Source organism: Aythya ferina, assembly GCF_964211825.1.
Source record: "Aythya ferina genome assembly, chromosome: 3".
In the NCBI taxonomy this organism is placed as follows: domain Eukaryota; kingdom Metazoa; phylum Chordata; class Aves; order Anseriformes; family Anatidae; genus Aythya; species Aythya ferina.
In genome coordinates, this window is record NC_140298.1 from 78,814,310 (window position 1) to 78,833,841 (window position 19,532).

General features: G+C 41.1%; 2 protein-coding genes across 5 annotated transcripts in view; one reads left to right on the top strand and one right to left on the bottom strand.

The window, feature by feature from the left end:
- Positions 1-5,798, top strand: part of TPD52L1 (TPD52 like 1) — a 56,107-nt gene extending 50,309 nt beyond the window's left edge. For all 4 annotated transcript variants that reach the window (XM_084512341.1, XM_084512342.1, XM_084512344.1 and 1 more), the window contains one exon: positions 4,044-5,798. In XM_084512341.1, coding sequence (XP_084368467.1) covers positions 4,044-4,175 — 132 coding nt within the window. In that variant the 3' untranslated portion in view covers positions 4,176-5,798. The remainder of the gene's footprint in view (positions 1-4,043) is intronic.
- Positions 5,799-8,443: 2,645 nt separating this feature from the next.
- Positions 8,444-18,059, bottom strand: HDDC2 (HD domain containing 2). Its single transcript, XM_084513887.1, has 6 exons — positions 17,788-18,059; positions 17,461-17,582; positions 16,450-16,552; positions 14,070-14,138; positions 9,793-9,931; positions 8,444-8,582 (listed from the first exon to the last, which is right to left on the bottom strand). Exons 1-6 carry the CDS (start codon positions 17,848-17,850, stop codon positions 8,488-8,490), a joined length of 591 nt encoding a protein of 196 aa, XP_084370013.1. The 5' UTR covers positions 17,851-18,059; the 3' UTR covers positions 8,444-8,487.
- Positions 18,060-19,532: the final 1,473 nt, after the last annotated feature.

A 19,532-nucleotide genomic window follows, 5' to 3' on the forward strand; every position in this document is an offset into this window, starting at 1 on the left:
AAGCATTATTAGAAAGTGAAGACAAATCAGAAAAATCATCTTTCTCTGCTTTATTGCTGTGAAACTACTTCTGTTGTCTGCCAAAGTAAACAAGTGGTCTCAAAAATGCCAAAAATATGCCCATACTAAAGTGGAAAACAGAGACATCTTGGGTGTAACCACAGTTCATTATGCTGTATGAGGCAGAGCCATGTGGAGACACAAAGTCCAGTTTTGCAAACAGTGTGGTCTCATGAGCTTTGTACTGTGCCATGCTAGGCAGACACAACTGTTTGTCTACAGACTGAAATTAGGTCCTGGCTGGAGCTACTCTCCTTGCAGCACTAGAGATGTACTCACTGAGTGCCCCTGACTCAGCTGATGGGAGCTGTCATGTAACTCTGTTTTATCACACCACCTATGCTCTCAGCACTGAAGTAGTCTTTCCTTAATGCAGGTGTCCATTCTCTCTCTAATATCAATATTTTGTCTGTATTTAAAATTTCAAAACTGTATTAACGTATTTGCTGTGGGACAGAAACATCTGATGAGAAAGTTATCAGGCATCACTAATAACACCTGTTAATGCAGGAAAGAGAATGGCAAATTTGCATCAAAAGTGGGAAAAAAAATGATGGTTCTCATTCATCTGGTAAGTGTGCCCATGAAATGGCATTTTACTGCTATAGAAAGATTCTAACATCTTATGTACAGTCTGTTAGTGATAAAGGGCCAAATGCAGCACCTCATTTTATGGGGAACTGACAATACTGGATTAATGTCAGTGGGCATTGCAGTTTGTAAAATATTAAAGTGTCAAGAAGATGGCCATCCACTGGGGAAGGGGCATTCCTTGTTACATAAAATGCAAATTACCACTAGAACTGAAGCAGCAGGTGCATGGTCAAGGTCTGTCTTTCCAAACCTCTGCGAAATCATACAGCAGGTAATATTTTCCAGTCAGTATCTGAGGAAAATACAGAGCAGTAGAGAACTTAATTTATTTTCATGTTCCTAAATCAGCATGTGCATCAAAGAGTGCTGAGCTGCACTATCATATTCAGCTTTTTCATGTTCACTTTTATTAGGAGATAGTCTGCTTTGGCAGCTTTAAGTCATGATAATGTAGGGTCATGGCATCTCCATTGCACCCTGTCAGAGACGGAAATATCATTCCAAGGTGGGAGTCAGCATCCCAAGGAAGTCTAGTGGCAGAGCTAGAACAAAACTCTGACCTTTAGGGACTCAGCTCAGTACCTTTACATACATTCCTGCTCATTCTTTCAACCTTAGCTGAAAATGCTTTTTATGCTCGATCTCCTTGTAAGAAAAGCTATTCATGCAGCAGGGTGCCGCAGCTTGAAAGATCCAAATTTCTGCCTGTTGCAGCTCGGTGTTATCACTTGCTTATGATTTTGTGTTCGCTCTACTTATGCCCATTTAGATAAGGGATGCAGCTCACTGGAATGCCTGAGGTCTGAAGTGGATTATTTTTTTTTTCCACCACTTGTCAGTTAGAAGAAACCATGTTGAAGAAGTGCAGCACTTTCTTTTAGTCATTCAGTCACTAAACCTACTCTCAGGGCTTTTAGTACTGTCAGTACATTCAGCTCCCAAGCTTGCTCTTGGACTCCTCCAGTCTCCACAAATCCACTCTTCTTACAGTTATGGCTAACCTGTGAGAAGGCAGCCCAAAGCCTTTTCACCTCGCGTTGAGGGCTAAAGAAGAATTGTGAGTGATGCTGTTTCTGCGTCAGGGGTGGGGTGGGGTGTCTGTTTCCATGTGTCACTTAGAAAGAGGAAAATCTGATTCTAACTGCTTGGCTCTGAAGACCATTTCTTCTCACAGTGATCAACTTTAGGAGCCTGATCGTATTTTGCTGATTGAGCCAAGGCATTCTTCTAGAGGAATTCCTTGTCATGCCAGCTCTGGTCCTGCCAGGTGCTCGGGGTGCCCTTAGATCCCCCTTCACAGAATCTTTAGTTAAGCAAGGCAAAACAAGAAGTCTTGAGTCTGAAGTCAGCTTCTGCATACCATGTAACTTTCATTTCATTGTCCAGCTTTATTGGCAAACCCACTGACATTTTCTCAAATATTTTTTTGTCTCTCTTCTCTTTCTTTCATTTCTTTGGGCAAATGGAGGAAGGGGAATGGAGTCATAGACCTAGGTTGTGACCAACACAGGCAGTGGGCAACTTGGAATGCCTCAGAACTGTTCATCCTTTTTATTTCTCTTCTGAGGACTTGAGGAAGTCCTATGAGGGAAAAGGACTGTCTTTTCAATTCTAGGGTCCTCCTGTGATCTGAAAAGGGGGAGAATATTCTAAAGAGGCTTCTGGCAAAAGAGACTAGCCTCAGCATTATATTTATTTATTTATTTGTCAGATCTTCAGGGTCCTATAGTGTTCTGTTGTTAGTGAAAACTGCCTTTCACATTTCATTCATTTAGAAGTTAAACTTCAAATTTGATTTCATTTGCTTTTGAGAGTGGATTTGGGTTGGATTTTGGGTTGCAGCTTTCTTGGGAGAGTGAATTCGTTCACCTTCCTGTGGAAATCAACAGGAACTGGATGCCTGACTCTTAAACTTTTCTGAAAATCAGAATTCTGAAGAACTACATGTTTGTTGTAAATACTGGGGTGTTGGCCAGAGGCATTCAGTAAGTGACTTGCATCATTCTTGTTTTCTCATGGAAGAGCAGGCAGAAATGTAAACAGAAAATGAAACCTCATTAATAGTTTTTAGGTACCCAAATTTAGATGCACCTTATTGGAATCATTTGAAATAGTGCAGGAATAGTCTGTACCTTCACGCTCACTATGATCAGTTTGAATCAACGTTATTTTTGTGGAGAATTTTAATCAGGAAACAGTCATGAGCTCTGCTATGAAAACTTAACAGCTTTACTAGGCAGTGGCTGCATATTCATTGCAAGTTCTGGGCCTGCCAGCATTTATCTATATATCTATATATCTATATATATTATTCTGTTACTTGAAAAAAAAAAAGAATAAACTGATACCTTCTAGTGGGCTGTGCTGACTCGCAGAATGGATACAGACTTACCTCTTGAGACAGGACCTTTTAATAATTGTGACTCAAACTGTGAGAAGAAATCATCGCGCATTCTACTACGTTATTGAAATTTCAAACTAGGCAAGTTCCTGTGCTAGCTGATGAAACAAAGGATTACATGGGATTAACCCTTTGGAAACTTAGTCCACAGTGTTCATTTAATTAAAATAATCTTCCTAAGCATTCGGTGGCTGGCAAGCTGGAAAAATGCCATCTTTTCTTTAAATCCTGCTGCAGTTGTAGGATGGAGTGAAAAGTTCTGTCCTATTTTCAGGCATGAATCAACTTAGATCAGGCTTGTCAGCAAGACAAAACCACAAAAGAATGCTCTCTTACCAAGACAACCCGGTCAAACCTGCTTTGTCTCCTCTTATAGTCTTTATCGTTTCCAAATATTTAGGTAAAGTTTTTTTCTGGTTTAGGAAAACTATATTTCAGACTTTCAGCCATATTTTTAATTATTATTTTTTTTATTTTACTTCTTATATTCACCAATTCAGCAAACTTTAGCATTTTGAAAGTAGATGACTTGTGAGCACAGTTACACCCATTAATGTAATTTATTTTTTTTCTCTCAGGAAAATGCTGTATATATACCAGTTCATTTTAATACCCATCCCTTATTCAGCCTGTGCAGAACTGGAAAAACAGAAAAGCAAGTGTGAGGCACTCATAAAGAACCACACTAAGGTCACTGGCACGATACAGGATCCTAATTCAAATCTACTTATGGGAAAAGTTCCTTTAGGTTTATGGTAATTCTAGACAGATTTGACAATTGCAGCTGAGAAGTTTAAAAGCTGGTGGAGGAAAGGGGTTGCTTTATTTGACTGACAAAAAAAAAAAAGCAACAACAAAACACCACCACCCATGTTTTTTGCCTGCTTTAAACATTTCCCAGCCCTCCGTAGTCATGGGGTGAAATGCAAATGGGACTTGCTACAGCACAAGCAGAGGAACTCACTGTTCTTTCTTTGCCTTGTTTCAGACCAAGGTTGGTGGGACAAGCCACACTGGGGGCAGTTTTGAAGAAGTTCTCAGCTCTACAGCCCACGCCAGTGCCCAGAGCTCTCTCGCTGGCACCCGGCTTCCTGAGAGCGAAGAAGAGCTCCAGTGCTAGGCTGATGGCCTTGCTCAGAGACTTGCCTGGACCATGGCTTCTAGGCCTCTCTCACTGCCTGACTTGTGCAATGAGGTTTTGTCAGTTTTGGAAAATTGCCTCCTTAGGCTAGCGCCAGAGAAGCGTTTCTTCTCTCTATTTGTATTTTGGATATGCCATTTTATCATCGGGTATTTTGTACGCCATAGGAACCATACATAAGTAATTGACTCATAACGCTCTAAAATCTATAATGTGACCAAAATAATTTTCATTTTAATATCCTTCCAAAAATTGCTCAGTCTCTCTTACTTAGTTAGGTATACTATTTTCTACCTGCTGGTTTCTAACGCCCCTCTCAGTGCCACATCAGACAGATGGACCTAGAGCTGTGCAAAGATTGCTGCCAGCAGTAGGCCGTAGACCAGCTGTCTACCAGCCATACCAGGTGTCCTTTGATCAGGAGTGTCTGTACATGATCTGTTTCCTAATGGAATTAAAATCACTTATTGTCACCCCAAAAAAAGTTCTTTGTCCTTCACTGATAGTGAAGGACAGTCTGGCGTTGCCCTTCTCCATCCGCTACTCAGTGGAGCTAAGGACAGGAAGGCACACCTGGTTATTCATACAGAAATCAAGCTGATCACAGCTGCTGATGTAAGCTGAACGTTGTAGCTGGAAAAGCTTCTATTTAAAAATATGTTCTGTTGCTTGCTCTCTGTGGTTTGATAAGACTTAATGGTGTAAGCTAATTACAAAGGGAAGTGGAGTGGGGGCAACCTCTATAATTTTCCCTCCCTATCTTCCCCTTAAAAAGAAAGGAAGGTAAATTAATTACGACTGAACAGCATGAGCCTCAGTCAAGACACAGCCTTAAGTGAAATACAAACCCAACAATTGAATAAAGATGTGCCATAGGTTAGAGAGTCCATGCCTTCAGTCCACATTTCAGAGCTGCTAGCTTGACTGTAATATCTTACAATGCACACAAGGAGTAAGTGCTTCACTTTTTGCACCAAATTTTGTCCTGCTTCATTCTCGGGCATAATTCTATCAACTGCATTACATCTACTTAATCACCGAGAGCCAGTCATCTCTCAGCTTTGATTCAGCATGTTTTCTTGCTTCCTTTTAGCACTTCTTTTTAAGAAAAGAGCAGCACACTTGTGACAGTGTCTTGCTGTCTTAATGAGCACTTGTCAGTCTGCATGTTGCATTACTCAGTTCGCCAGACTGAGATGAGCACAACTTCATCAAAAGTATAAACAAAATGGAAAACAGTCTGGCTACTTTCAAAATGGATGCTTGTTTTGAGCATAAGCCAAAGTTTCAAATCAGTGTTAGTGAGTTTGACATTACAGACTGCTTAAAATCTTGTGAGGAAATGTGGCTTTAAGTGATTTTTTTCCTGTGTGGCTTTTGTTACAGTTTTCACAAAGTTAGAAGTCCTTTAACTTATGCCTAGTAGAACATTAAGAACTTTGGACAGCTATCTCAAATGCCTCTTTAGTGTTATTTTTAGCATGGAAGCAAATTTAATTAGGTCTTTAGTAGTTTTCTTGTGCGTTTGCTAGCTTATTTTACAGTAGTTTTGTGCATAAACATGACTTTATTTAAATAAATAAAAATATTAATGGTCACTTAGTTTGTGTAAATGAAATTATTGATATTCTTAGCAAAAATAAATTTCTCTTACTCTTTTACTCCGTGATGTTTTCTTTTTAATTCCATGTATTCACAATTAATATTGCACATCTCTTTTCTAAGCCTTGTTGTCACAGCAGAGTATCAAGGTAAATTGCAAAATATAAATTGCCATTCCTCCAGTTTCTAAAATCTGTTCACTCCCATACAGATCTGAATTTCCCCATGGAAATCTGCAGCCCAACTTTTGAAAACTTTGAGATTCAAAAGAGAAAAATGATTCAACTGCGTTCAGTAAGTGTGAAATGTGCAGCAGAGAACATCTAAAAACATTGAACATTTGAGCAGGGTCAGTAAAGGTAAAAGGTAAGAACATGGACTGGACAGGGAATTAGCCTCATTTTTGTTCATGTGTGTATATATATAATATATTTTTGGGAAAGCAGTAAATTGTTTTTTAGCTACGTTCATTAAGACCACAATTTAAAGACCTTGTATCAACTAGTTGAGGTAGGTTGCCCAGAAAGTCTTTAGTTTTACGTGTTACTGTCATTACAACAGCTACCACCCTGAGTAGACTCTGTCCTGATAGGAATGGGTCACAAGAAATATACGAGAGAAGGAGATTTCCACACAGGTCACACATCCAGGCTGTAGTACGCTCTTCCTACATGTGAACGATACACTTCAGTAGTGTATTAGGAAGCCTGAAGCCACTGGCCTTTCTTTCACCCTGTCATCATGGCTCAGGCTTCCTGATTGCACTTTCTTCTCCAGCCTCTTTCCAACTAATTTCCTATTTCTATTAAAATGCAATGCCCAAAAAGCTGACATATGACTGCAGCAAGTAGATGGGAATGTAGCGTTACATAGAGTACATGCTAGATGTATTTAAGCAAAAACAAAATCCCACACAACACACTCAAACTATGGCTGTTTCCCAGGATAATATTTACCTTTCTTACAACAGTGTGCTGCTGACTCAAGCTCAGTCCCCCAGATCCCCTGCAGCATTGGGTATTGCCAGCCAGGAAAGCCTCCGGCTGCGTTGGAGGAACCGACTGTTCCTGCTGGGGCAGCACTTGCTGTGTGTTCTCAAGCGTCTTTTCAAGACCACTTTTCTGGTTTGTCAGGATTGCTCTTCATTCTGTCCTCCACTGCATCTGGAGTGCTTTTATGCTTGGCATTCAATACAAACTAATAAAGACTGATTGCACGCACCTCACTGGGATAAAAATACTGAAGAACAGTGGGACCTGGACAAAGCTCCACAGGCCTCACTCCACCTTCCTCGCAGTGCAACGATCAGCTACCAGTAACTACTATTCAGTGCTCAGTAAAGTGCAGATTGTTCCTTCAGTTACTCCACAGGGCACAACTGCTGCCCTGTGAGGTTCCCTGAGCAGAGCAGGCATCCCACACCTCATCCAGCCCAAGATACTCTGCAGCTCTTGTGAATTGTGCAGGTCGCTTGAGGCAAAAGCTCCCAGCCCCTCAGGGAAGCACTCTGTGTCTCTGCCACAGGCACCAGCTGCAGAATGCAGTGCGAGCTTCAGTCAGGCCCAAAGGTTTGCATCAAGGAGACATCTCCTGGAGTCACGGTGCCTGAAGACGTGCGCTCAGCTAAATCACCTGCCTTAAAAGGGGATTACAATTCAATTTATTTTCATGCTGCCTCATCTGACATGAGGCTGAATATAGAAAAGCTCACTCCAGGTCTCTACCATATAATTTTTCCAGGGGCAAACTTTCATTATCTGGTAATTGGTACATCACCCTAATCTCCAGCTGCATACTCAGTGCAACAGATAATAACACATACACTGGTCTTGCTTTGGCATTTAACACCACTACAGCTTTACTTTAACATACTGTACTTGAGCGTTGTTGCTTCTGCTAATAACTGTCACCTGCAGCAGAATTGGTACTGGTGTGCAACCGTGTGAACAAGGGAAGGCAAGCTTTACTCTGAAGTGGAGGTATCTGCACTAGACAGCAGCATCCTCAAAGGCCCCTTCCAATCTCAACTGTTCCTTGATTATCAGTTACCTCTGCAAGCGTCCGTAAAGTCACCAGCTTGAGGTGAGTGGGAGTTAGGCATACTGGTTTAATGTAAACCTCACCTCAGCACCAGTCCCTGATAAAACACATAGTAGAAAAAAAAAAAATGTATGAACAATAAATACATTGAGAAAATGTAACCATGAGATTACCAGGGTTTTATCCATCATCACTTAAGGATTGTACACATCAAAGAAAATCTCATCTTTAACTTTGTCAAGAGCTTACAGAGAAGTGTGCTAACTGGTCTTGCTTCCAAGTAGCACAGTGAACAGGTATTAACTTCTGTGATGCAGTGTCCTTAAATCCACACATACTTAGAAGCCACAGAACAAGACTACCTGTCCCAGTCAGTGTGCTGTATGAAAAGATTTGTTTGCAATCAGCTAAATTTTGAACTTACCTGAATTTTGCCAGCAGGGAGCCTATTTGTGAGGCTGCATTGATCAAAACTTATTAAAACAACAACAAAACCTGTTCCTAGCCAAGTGGTCTCAGGATTTTCAGCAGTGAATACACATTTTAAAAAAAAAAATATCTGCTGGCAGAATTATGTTATTGGAGGAAACACAGCACACAGAACGTAAAATAAAAAGTATTTTAATATACTACAGTATTTAGGAACACCTCAGGAATGTGGATGACATGTAGTAGCTGGTTTTTTATTCCTTTCTGTGTTGATCAGAGATACCAGCTGGAGTATTTCTGGGTGAACAAACTTTCCTGCAAAATAAAGAGAAAGTTAATGACAAATGCTCTCATTTTTCTGCATGTGAAAGGTTGGCAGTGATGCTGCGTAAGGCTCAGAATAAAGTCTAAATCGTTCTTTTAAGAAAAACAACAGTCCCATTTTATTTCTACTATGGAATAACTATTGAACTAGTTATGGTCATTTCCTCCTGTCCCTCAACCCCTCCAAAAAAAGCTTATACAGATATTTTTGCTCTATTAAGAAATTTAAGAACTAAAAAAGGGATGCTCCCTGACCAGGACAATCCTATGCTACATACCCTGCTACAAGTAACTACTCCAATTACAGCTGCACTTAAGGAATATGCTCTAGGCTCTACTGAGAAACTAGCTTAGTTTAAGTTACTGAAATCTAATAGAAGGGCAAAGATGCTGCTAAGAAAACAAAGTGTTCCAGCTCTGTTGATATTGAAGTTACATCATTTTTCTGAGAGCTTATTTCTGTGAGGAGCCACCAAGGTATAAATGGGACTTGTCGGTGACACTGGCCAGTCTGGACAGAGTATTAGGTCCTCTCCATACATTTGTTTGTTGTTTTTCCCCAGGACAGGATTACTTGTAGTCAGTCTTTTCGTGGTGTTCAAATCCCTTGGTAAAATTGTGAAGACAACTATTTTACCTATGTTTCCTTTTAACAATTATTTTATTTTAGGAAGGATGAGCAGTAGAATAAAAAGTAGCACAACTGTACTTAAGATTTTTCACTGAGCTAGTTCTCACACATACCTTGGGCAGGTCACAGCTCATGAAGGGATAACAAATTTTACTTCACTAGTTTGTGAAACACTAAATAAATAGGAACAACCTGCTCAGAGCACCAGCGACAACTGAAGCCTTCTTTACACCCCTCTGATGATACAAGGAGATTCTTAAACACATCCTAGTATAATAAAAACTGAGCCTCTCACTAGGACCAAAGCAATGTAAAAGGAACTTGGCATACATGAGATTCAGGTTCAATACATACAGATTAATGCAAGGTCTCTTCACTCTGCAATAAGTTCCCCCAGTATACTTAGGGTATTTGAACAATGAATAAAATAGCTAGTTCACATTTGCTTTGCACGTCTATCAGAAAAGAAGGCAATTTATATATTTCATTTACAAAAACAAACAAACCCCACAAAATAGAAATAAAAAACAACAACCCAAACCAAAACAAACACACAGACAGGTGTCATACCAGCAGTTGAATCATAAAAGTCCTGCAGCCTGCCAGGTGTGTTTTCCAATTCTTCGTACTCAAACGCTTGCAGTATCATCTCACACTGATCCAACTGTTTCACGAACTTGGCTTCTGCAGTACACTGGTTTTCGTACTCCTGAATAGATTTGCAGATTACCAGTTATAAGAAAAAGTTGTTATAGTCTGAAACAGTGTCAGAAACCCTTCATAGATCTAGAATTTTCTTCACTAGTACAAGACACTCCATAAATATTCAGTTACCCCTTTCACACTCAAATTTAAGAAAGCTATTCAGCAAAACACTTACCTACACTGTAAATGTCTATTAAATGTAATAGGATTTAAGGACAAATTCTTTTTGCATACTTTAGCTTAACGTATTGGTTTTACTTGCCAATGTTTTGTTTGCAGTGGGGCTGCAGGGGTGGTCTCTGTGAGCAACTGCCCCATGTCAGATCAGAGCTAGCACCAGATGGCTCCAAAAGGGACCTGCTGCTGGCCAGAGCTGAGCCAGAGAGTGATGCTGGGTGGACCTCTGGGAGAACAGATTTAAGGAAGGGGAAAAAAAATCCCCTGCAGCCTGTGAAGAGGCCCCTGGTGGAGCAGTTGGATGTGGCCTGAAGGAGGCTGCAGCCCATGGAGAGCCCCCACAGGAGCAGGCCCCGGGCCAGAGCTGCAGCCTGTGGAGAGGAGCCCACGCACGAGCGGGGGCAGAGAGGGACCGTAAGGGAGCTGTGGAGACAAAGCATCAGGGACTGTCTGCAGCCCCCATTGCCTGTTCCCCTGTGCCGCTCAGAGGAAAGATGTAGAACAGGGTGGACCGGGGGGAGCAGGGGAAGGTGTTTATAGTTTGCTTTTAGTTCTCACTGCTTGTCTGTTTTAACAGGCAATAAATAACATTAATCTCCATATGCTCAGGGTCTTTTACCCATGATGGTAATTGTGGAGTGATCTCCCTGTCCTCATCTCAACCCTTGAGTCCTTCTCCATCGTATTTTCTCCTGCTCTTCCTTTGAGGGTGGGGAGTGAGAGAGTGGCTGTGGTTGTGTTTAGCTGCCCCTCACAGCGAAACCACCACACTTAAATATGTACCAAAGTGCTTTGCTGAATCAGGGAGAATATGGAGACAGCCCTATAGGACATACAAGCTAATTAACAGGTTCCATTTAACAATGTTTTCTACATAAATATCTTTTTATGCCTTGCTAAGGCTATGAATTACCATAGTGTGTGCCTATGCATTACTATTACCTATTTTCAAGACCTATTTTGCACTTCTCTTCACCACTTGCTCTTTTTATAAGGAGTTGTTCTTCACATTTTTCCTGTCACTCCTCCTTAATCTCTTTGGTCTAATCCGTCTGAGCTGTTTGTCTTTATCTCTCTCCTAGGAGATGGGGAGGGCATTAATTTATGGGTTTCCTCCCCTTCAGACTTTAAATCCTTTAATCTCTCTGCTGTCTTTACCCTCTCCCCATTCACTGTCAGTATGTATCTGTGAGTCATTCACATTTCTAGGCAACTTGAACAATTTTGCTGTCATTTGCCGCTAGTGATGGTTGCAGACAGGCTCACCTGTCTTTTCTAAATCTACTGCGTTGAATTTGAATCCACCGTTGAATCTACTGGTCTTCTCCTGACTTCAGCTGCAGGAAAAGGCTTCTTTCTGTATAAGTTATCATTGCCATGACACCCTCAGCAGGTCTGACCCCACTCATCATCCCCACCACGGATAATCAGACCAGAGGCTTCAGTACACACCAGGCCCATCTGTGCTGCTACATTTATTTATCACACTTACTGCTTTACATTTGAAAGTCAGAAATCCAGATTTTAATAGCCACGATTGGTTAAATACACTACTCAAACTTAAATTATCCTTTAAGTTTTCAATTTAATTTTTATCATTATTTTAATGATCAATTTTGTTAGTGTTTTTATTTTCCTCTCCTCCATTCAACCTGAACTTTACCCCATATTTTACTTGTTTAAATACTGCAGTTTATTTTCTATTTATTTCTACCTTTTATTTTTTTTTTGGCCACTGAAAAGAACAAACACTTCTAGCAGCATTAAAAAGGACAACTTCAGGAGGAGAACGATGGCTTGTAAAGGTCTGTTCCACCTCCAGCAATTAACTGGGAGTATCAACCTCTTACTGATCTTTGTGCCACACAACTCACCCGATCTCATTCATACCTCAGCTTACATTAACCTCAAGAAATGCCAGCTATTATATGTGCAGCTGCGCACAGTGCTCAAATAAACACTTTTTCTTCCCCACAGGTGTTTAAGAATGTGAAATAAAAGCATACTTGGGAAAAAGAGTACCTGGTTCTTCAAACACCACAGCCTGGCTTTTAAAATTACTCCTCTGATTTTGTTCTTGAAAATAAAAAGCAGGACAGAGCTGAACTATGCACACCCATTTACTTTAATGTTTTTTTTCCAAACATATCCTGAACTAAGCTAGGAAATAAAATTATCTCGGGCATCTTTCTGCTACCTCTCCCCTGCACTACGCAGATGCACTTGAAGACTGCCCACCAGTACAAACCAAAGCAGCAGTCTTCCCAGGGCCGAAGGGGAGCACGGGCTAGAGACTAGGGCTGAGCAGTTCAGGAATTCCTCAGTAAGAGTCTCAACAGATCTCGTCCCAGCCACTGTTCTGCTCTGGGCTATAACTTTCTTCACTCACAAAGAGAGAAGAAAATGCCTCTGGCTACCTAAGAGCAACATATCAAACCCAGTGATCATGGGCTTCTTATTTTCTGCCTTTAAACAATAAAGTTTTCTTTTTAAAAAGTACCTACTTGTTGCACTTAAAATAAGACCAGAGGGACTGCATGTGAATATTAGATTTTTAGGTTGCACTCATTGCTATAGATTACACTCATACTGCTACATTGGAGATGCAAAACCAATAAGTTATCCTAAAGGTAGGAATAAAGAACAAAAGATCAAAAGCATGCATATGTTAAATTACAGCCAGTGAGCATGATATCAAGCTAACATGCTGAAGAACTAACTGAATAGAGAATCAGCTCCTATACAGTCAGAAGCCTGAGGCAAAGAAAAACAGTATGGAAAAGAAATTCTGTAAGATTAATCTTATCTAGCCTAAACTCCTGTTCTTCAATTTTAGCAGCTTCCTGAGGAAGAAGGAACCAGTGCTTACTAACCAAATGCACATATTTCCTAGATCTGGTTGTGCTGATTTATGCCCTTTACCTTGAAGTACAGAACCAAAAACCCAGCCCTGCTGCCAGCTTCACCACACAACTACAACAAGGAAAAAGAAGCAAAATAAGCAGGTGGTTATAATCCAAGGCAGAAATTGGCTGCCAGCATCTGGAATTTAAATACAGCCCAAGTGGAAAGGTAAGAATGCCAGCACAAAATACACGTACAGCTTCAGATACAGAGGCCAATTGACATAGCTGTTTGCAACACACTGTGAACAAGAGTTTGTGAATGCATTTGTCTTCGTGCAATTGCATGCCAGGAGAATATAAAGCACAGTAATTACAAACATGAAGTCTTTGGAAATAATCTAATCAACCCCAGTTTTTAACAGATCTTATCAATTAACTTTCTGACGCTTGAGTTCACATCAGAAAGTTAAATCACTTTCAAATCCAGAAGATACTTTCCAATACAAACATTTAAAGTACACAAGACCAGCCAGCAATTTGCATTGCTTGTAGAAAAGCACTATTCTTTTGTCAGTACTTCACAGTTAAGTTTAAGCCAAAATCTACTAGCAAATATTTTAGCTTAATGGGATGTCTAATAAAGAAATGGACGCCACATGAACCATTACATGCATAAAACGCAGAAAATACTCCAAGACATAATCAGTTGTCATTGTTTTTTTCCTCTATCATGAGCTGAAAAGAGCCAGATGTCAACAAAAGAGATAATGTGGTTAAAATAAATAAATAAATAAATAAATAAATAAATAGATCTTTCTCCAAGAGTGCTGGATGCAGAAGATATACCCTTTTTTCAGTTGTACAAACCATGCCCAGGGCAGGTTCATGTGGAAGTTTGAGAGGGCAAAGGCAGAGACTGGTTTTTCTACCAAAGTTTGGGGTTCCCTCTTAAAATAAATTTGTAAGTGACCTTGATTCACACTGTTAACTTCACCTCCAAAGCAAATCAATCTACCTTGTTTGAGATCAAAATAAGGGATGACAGTTCCATAGGTCAACAGAAAGAGCATAATGGGTTACTGTCAATTTTAGCAAAGGATTAAAAGAATGCAAACTTACTTCCCAGAGTTCATAGATTTCTTTTTTGAGGTCTTCTGATAGAAGCTGGGTCAGCTGTTTCATAGCTGCCTGAAAAATAGAAGCCATTTGTACACAGCCATTTTTGAGTGAAAATATACTCAATTTATCTTTTTTTCCTGAAGAATGAATTACCTATTACCAAGTTTGTAGAAACATATACTACACAACGTATTACTTGGAAGTGCATGTGTACATGAAATCTTCTACAGGAACAGCAGGACCCCTTGGTATAGGAAACTGTTTAAGTGAATTGCTAGAGAACTAATCTGAAAAACTAAAAAAAAAAAAAAAAAAAAAAAAAAAAAAATCTTAAAGAATCCAAAAAGAAGTCCAGAGCAAAACAGAGCGAGTCAAATGCCAGGCAACTACCACCAGCCACCAGCTCTGCCTTCCAAATTTAACAAGTCAAGGCAACATTTGTACTCACTAGGTAGGTTATAGGTACAGTTCATAGATGTAGCTTCAAAATCCAAACTCCTAATGCTGACAAACAACTGTCCTCACCCAAACTCGCCACTAGCACATTTGCACTAGTAGGGCTGAGAACAGCTACTGACACAGGCAATGCAACATAAGCCTTTAAAAAATCTCTGATTTTGAAAAACAGACAACAAAAATCCGTTTAATACTCTGAAGCAATAAAACACTGTACTCCCAGACTGAAATACCATCTGTTCAATAACAGTTTTGGTAGAAGATTTAACACAATATCGAACTGATGGCATAACTAGCAAGCAGAAATTGTTCTGCATGCTCTTTGTATTCTCCCAGCTAATCAGCCTCATTTCTACTGTTTTCCTAGCAACACTTAGGGCTGCTTCTGAAACGACCAACATCACAGGGAAGACAAAGGTTTTATGCCATAATTGCTTCTCCACTTGAAACATAGGACAGAGTTATACAATATGACTGAGCTGCATCAGCTGCTCCCCAACACTGGGGAGCTCCTTTCAGCTCAGATTTCATCAAAATTCAAGGTTAGCAGGGCAAAATACAGGTAAGGCCAAAAAAAAAAGGTATTTTTTTTTGTTTGTTGGTTTGTGTTTTTTTGGTTTGTTTGCTTCTTTTAATTTTCTGCTGCCTTAGCCTTAGTGAGACTAGCTGATTAAACAATGCACAAGCAGACCAGCTTGCTCTACAGCTTACACTGAGCTGGTTGTGAAAGGGAAAAAGAGAAGTCAGAAGCAGCAGCATATGGATAATTCAGTTCAAGCGATCTAAGCTCATGAAGCTGTTACCCTTACTGTGTTTTTACAGCAAAGTACTTCAGAGTTAATCTAAATGTTTAATGCTTGATGCTGCTTCCCACTAAGTCAACAACAACAAAAAAGTCTTCAGTGAGCTAAATGAGAGCTGCAAGGAGCTGCAAATACTGAAGAAAAAAAAAATATATATATTCTTAGGCATCAAGACATTTTTTTCATTTCCTAAATACAAATTAGAATTTCCTCTATTGAAATGTGAACCCTGAAGGCTTTAGGGAAAGAGGTGTTTTTTTGTTCAGTGTAAGGGCACACTAGAAAGTACACTGAAATAAAGAAAAACTAAAATTACAGTCAGTAAAGATAGTACTTCAAGAACACTGAACACTGCTTTGATCTTTAAGTTCCACTTCCTTAGCAAAAAGCTTACTCCTAGAATTAGTCATAACCCTTACTCTCAAGTTTTAAAAAGGTATTCAGAAAAGTGGAAAGGAAAAAAAATCATTGCAACATTTTTTACACTTTGAAGAGCTAATGGTAGCCTCACAAGAAATTCCGAGGCATCATGTTGCCCTCTAGCTGTGACTGAAGGAGTGGTTTACATTTTCTTCAAATAAAACATTAAAGTAGAAATGACAAGCCAAGAGTTTAGATATGTACAAGGCCAAAAATAAAATAATTCTGGCCACACTGCACTCAGGAATGAAAGACAAAAGAAATGATACCCGTGTTTGGAGTCCTGTGCAAATTGTTTAAAGCAAACAAACAAACAAAAAAAACAGTGTATGTCACAATCAAATTTTCTGGCACCACATGTCTGCCACCATGAGAACCACCATATGCTGTTCTCAGTGAACCTACTCCCTGCTCCTTCCTGCTTGATAAGGCTGTCAGCAGGACTAACTCAGGCTACCAAAAAGCCTGCTAGCTTGGAAACAAATTATCAATGTGATTCAAAGATTCTCCTTCTGTAACTTTGTACTTTATGTTACATGTTAAAAAAATATTTAACAAGCTGAAAACTTTGGTTGTTAGTGGCCTATTTGTGCAATGCCAATGTCAGTATTAGGTTGCTTAGAGAGTCTCTTCACTACCACCAGAGCATTTAAAACATTTGAAACACTTGGCAGATGTGGTTTCACAGCTTATGTCTATACCTCTTCTCTCCTGTGTTTCTCCTCTTTTGAGATGTTGTCTGCAGGAGCAATATCTCCAACAATGCATTCAGCCATATCGTGAACCAACGCTAATCGTATGCATCTGACAAAAAGCAAAGACAGAACAATCATTTTTTCGTCACTTTAAGTTATGTCTTATTATTCATAAAGCTAAGGGGCCCCATAATTTATCCCCTTCATATATAGGGAAAGATTTTACATAATACATTTCACTTCTTTGCTAAGGGCCTAAGGGCCTTGTTTTCCATTTAGACATGATTTTAATTCCCAGTTTCTGTCTCCTGCTGCTTATAAATATAGATTTAAGTAAAAATATAGTTTGCACAAGAGCACAGCTTTCAAAAGTAACAGATGTAGTTTTCACATCTCAGAAAATCAAGCACACAAGAGCTACCTACATTATATACGTTACATTCTACCTGCTGCAGGGATAATATGATCTGCCACCACCCCAAATTCAATTTATAAGCTGACAAAACATGCTTGCAGCTAAGCAGCTATGTCAGCCTGTAGCATGATACTCAAGAAAGCCCTCGCTGCTTTCATCAGCTCCTGAAGTGACAGAGCCAATATGACCCCACACTGTCCCTGACAACTCGTTCAATGCTAATGATGCTCTCTCTTCTATGCTGTATGATTTATGAGGCTCTGATTGCCGCTGAGTACTAACTCAGCCTGCCCAAACCCACCGAGCGTGCCTTTGCTGCCTGTTGCTTCAAACTGCCTTTTACCTGGCCACCTTCAGCTTGCTTATCTCCGGCTTGAGGGAAAGCCAGCTCAGAGCCTCAGCACTCTGGTTTTAGTGATAAAAAGCCTTCCTCCCGCTCACCTCTCCAGGTAAACAGCTCAAAGGATGGAGGGCAGGGATGTGGGGAAAGCGCTCCAAGCACCGCCCGCGGGCCTTAGGAGCTCCTCCTCAGCAGGACGGCTGCTCCCAGCGCCGTGCCCGCAGCTCCCCCGCGGCCAGGGGAACCAGGGGGTCTCTCTCACCTGTCCTTGTTAAGGTTTTTGTCCTCGCTCACCAAGGCCATCACCGCCATCCTGTACATGTGATCCGACACGCTCTCCGGCTTTGCCACGTTCCTGTACACCCATCCCGTCCGCGGCACCCTCTGCGGGAGGAGAGCACCGCGGTCGCTCAGAGGGGCAAACCTCAGGCTCTGAAGCCACACGTGGGGAAATCCCGCCCCGCTGCCACCTCGGCGCTCCGGGGCGCATGGATGCAGCCGGCAAGCCCCCGGCACCCCCCGGCCCTGGGCACCTCTCCCCCGCCGCCCAGCCCAGCCCAGCCCAGCCCTGCCCTGCCCGGCCCGGCACCTTGAGCTGCCCCAGCAGCCGCAGGAAGGCGAGCAGCCCGCCCCCGCTGCCCCCCGCCGCCATGGGTTGCCTGCTCCGCCTCCCGAGCGTCCTCCTCTTCCTCCTCCTCTTCTTCCTCCTCTTCCTCTTCCTCCTCCTCCTCTTCCTCCCCGGTCTGTCCCGGGGGGGCTGCCCCGGCAGCTGGCCGGCGCCTCCCCGAAGGCCGGGGAAGGGGAGAGCCGCCTGGTGGGGTGGGTGTAAGGTGCAGCGGGGAGTTGTTACACACAGCTCCCCGGCTCCTCTGTGGTGATTAACTGTTTGATTAACCCCAAGGAAGACTGATAACAACAGCTCAGGCCGCGGTTACGAGGAGGAAAGCAACGGGAGAAGTCCGGGTGCTTGCGGCCATGGCTGCTGTAATAACGGGAGCATGGTGACTTACCACGGCCACAAAAAAAAAAAAAAAAAAAAAAAAAAAAAAAAAAAAGAATAAATCCTTCCATGTGCAGGAAAGAACAGGAGTAGATAAGATTACAAGGGGATAATTACTGGTGGTGGTGAGAGAGGGGACAGGAGCCTGAATTACTCCAACAATGTGACACAAGTATACACACAGGTCACATAACTCTCTGTTGCGATGAAAGAGTCAAAATGAAACGTAATAACAGGCTGCACAATATTTGCTCACCAGCATGTTTTCTTCTGATTAAATTCCACATACTCCAGAACCTTTTCTTCAAATCTTAAAATTGCCACAAATGTAGAGAAGTCAGGCAACAGCAAGAACTGCTGGTGAGGCCTCTGGTCAAAACTGATAACATCAATGACCATTTAAGCATGTAGTATGCTTTTTTATTATTATTATTATTTTATTTTCTCCCCTCCTCCCCCCCCCCCCCAAAAAAAAAAAAAAAAAAAAAAAAAAAGCAGCATCATAGTAAATGGAAAGAAGCTAATGTAATTATTCAGAGAAAAGACTGTGGTTATCCCAGCTGCTGCAATAAATTTTAAGGTAAGAGACTCCTGAAATGTGGCTACAGGCCCTTCCCCTCACTTTTGCAAGTTAAATAAATACACTAAATTACTTTAAAATCTGTAACTTTTCAAAATGCATTGCATTTCTTTGCTATTTTTATGTTACCAGTTGAAATAGCAGATAATGGCTTAAATGTGGCAATTAAATATTCTGCTTTCAGAAAAGAACATCTGCAGTTTGCCAGATATCAACAGATGGCAGAGTATTTTTATTTTTTGCTCCCATGTATACTTAAACACACTCCCAAATAAATAATACAGCCAAGGCGCATTTTGATCACACTTTAAAAGCTATCTTCCGACAATAAACAAGGGAAGACATCAGTTTTACATTTGTATACAATCACAGAAATGTTGGTTGGAAGGGCCCTTTGAACATTGCACAGTCCAGCCTCCCCACTGAAAGTAGGTCTGATTACAGTGTTGCCTTGACAGCTCTCAAAACCATCCAGTCCCTAGTTCTCCCCTCCAAAACAAAACAAAACAGGACAACATTTTTTTTTATCTGGGTTAACTGTCTTCCAAGTAAATAATATCCTCCTTGGACATCCCAAGCCATTTCTGGCCATTGTGCGTTGTTCTATTGCCTAGTATTACCAAGAAGCATTTAGCTGCCTTATTTGTAAACCCCTTCAAGTAGCTGTAGGCTGTTACTATGTGACCCCTTGCATTCTTCAACAGACAAGATAGGCCCAGCTCCCTCAGCCTCTGGGGGAAGTGATTTAGACAGT

Excerpts from the sequence above, each read along its gene's own strand:
- HDDC2 (XM_084513887.1), bottom strand. The coding sequence starts at position 17,850 with ATGGCGGCGGGGGGCAGCGGGGGCGGGCTGCTCGCCTTCCTGCGGCTG. Across the intron at positions 16,553-17,460 it reads AAAAACCTTAACAAGGACAG|ATGCATACGATTAGCGTTGG; the intron begins GTGAGAGAGACC and ends GCTTTTTGTCAG. Across the intron at positions 9,932-14,069 it reads AAATCTATGAACTCTGGGAA|GAGTACGAAAACCAGTGTAC; the intron begins GTAAGTTTGCAT and ends AAATCTATTCAG.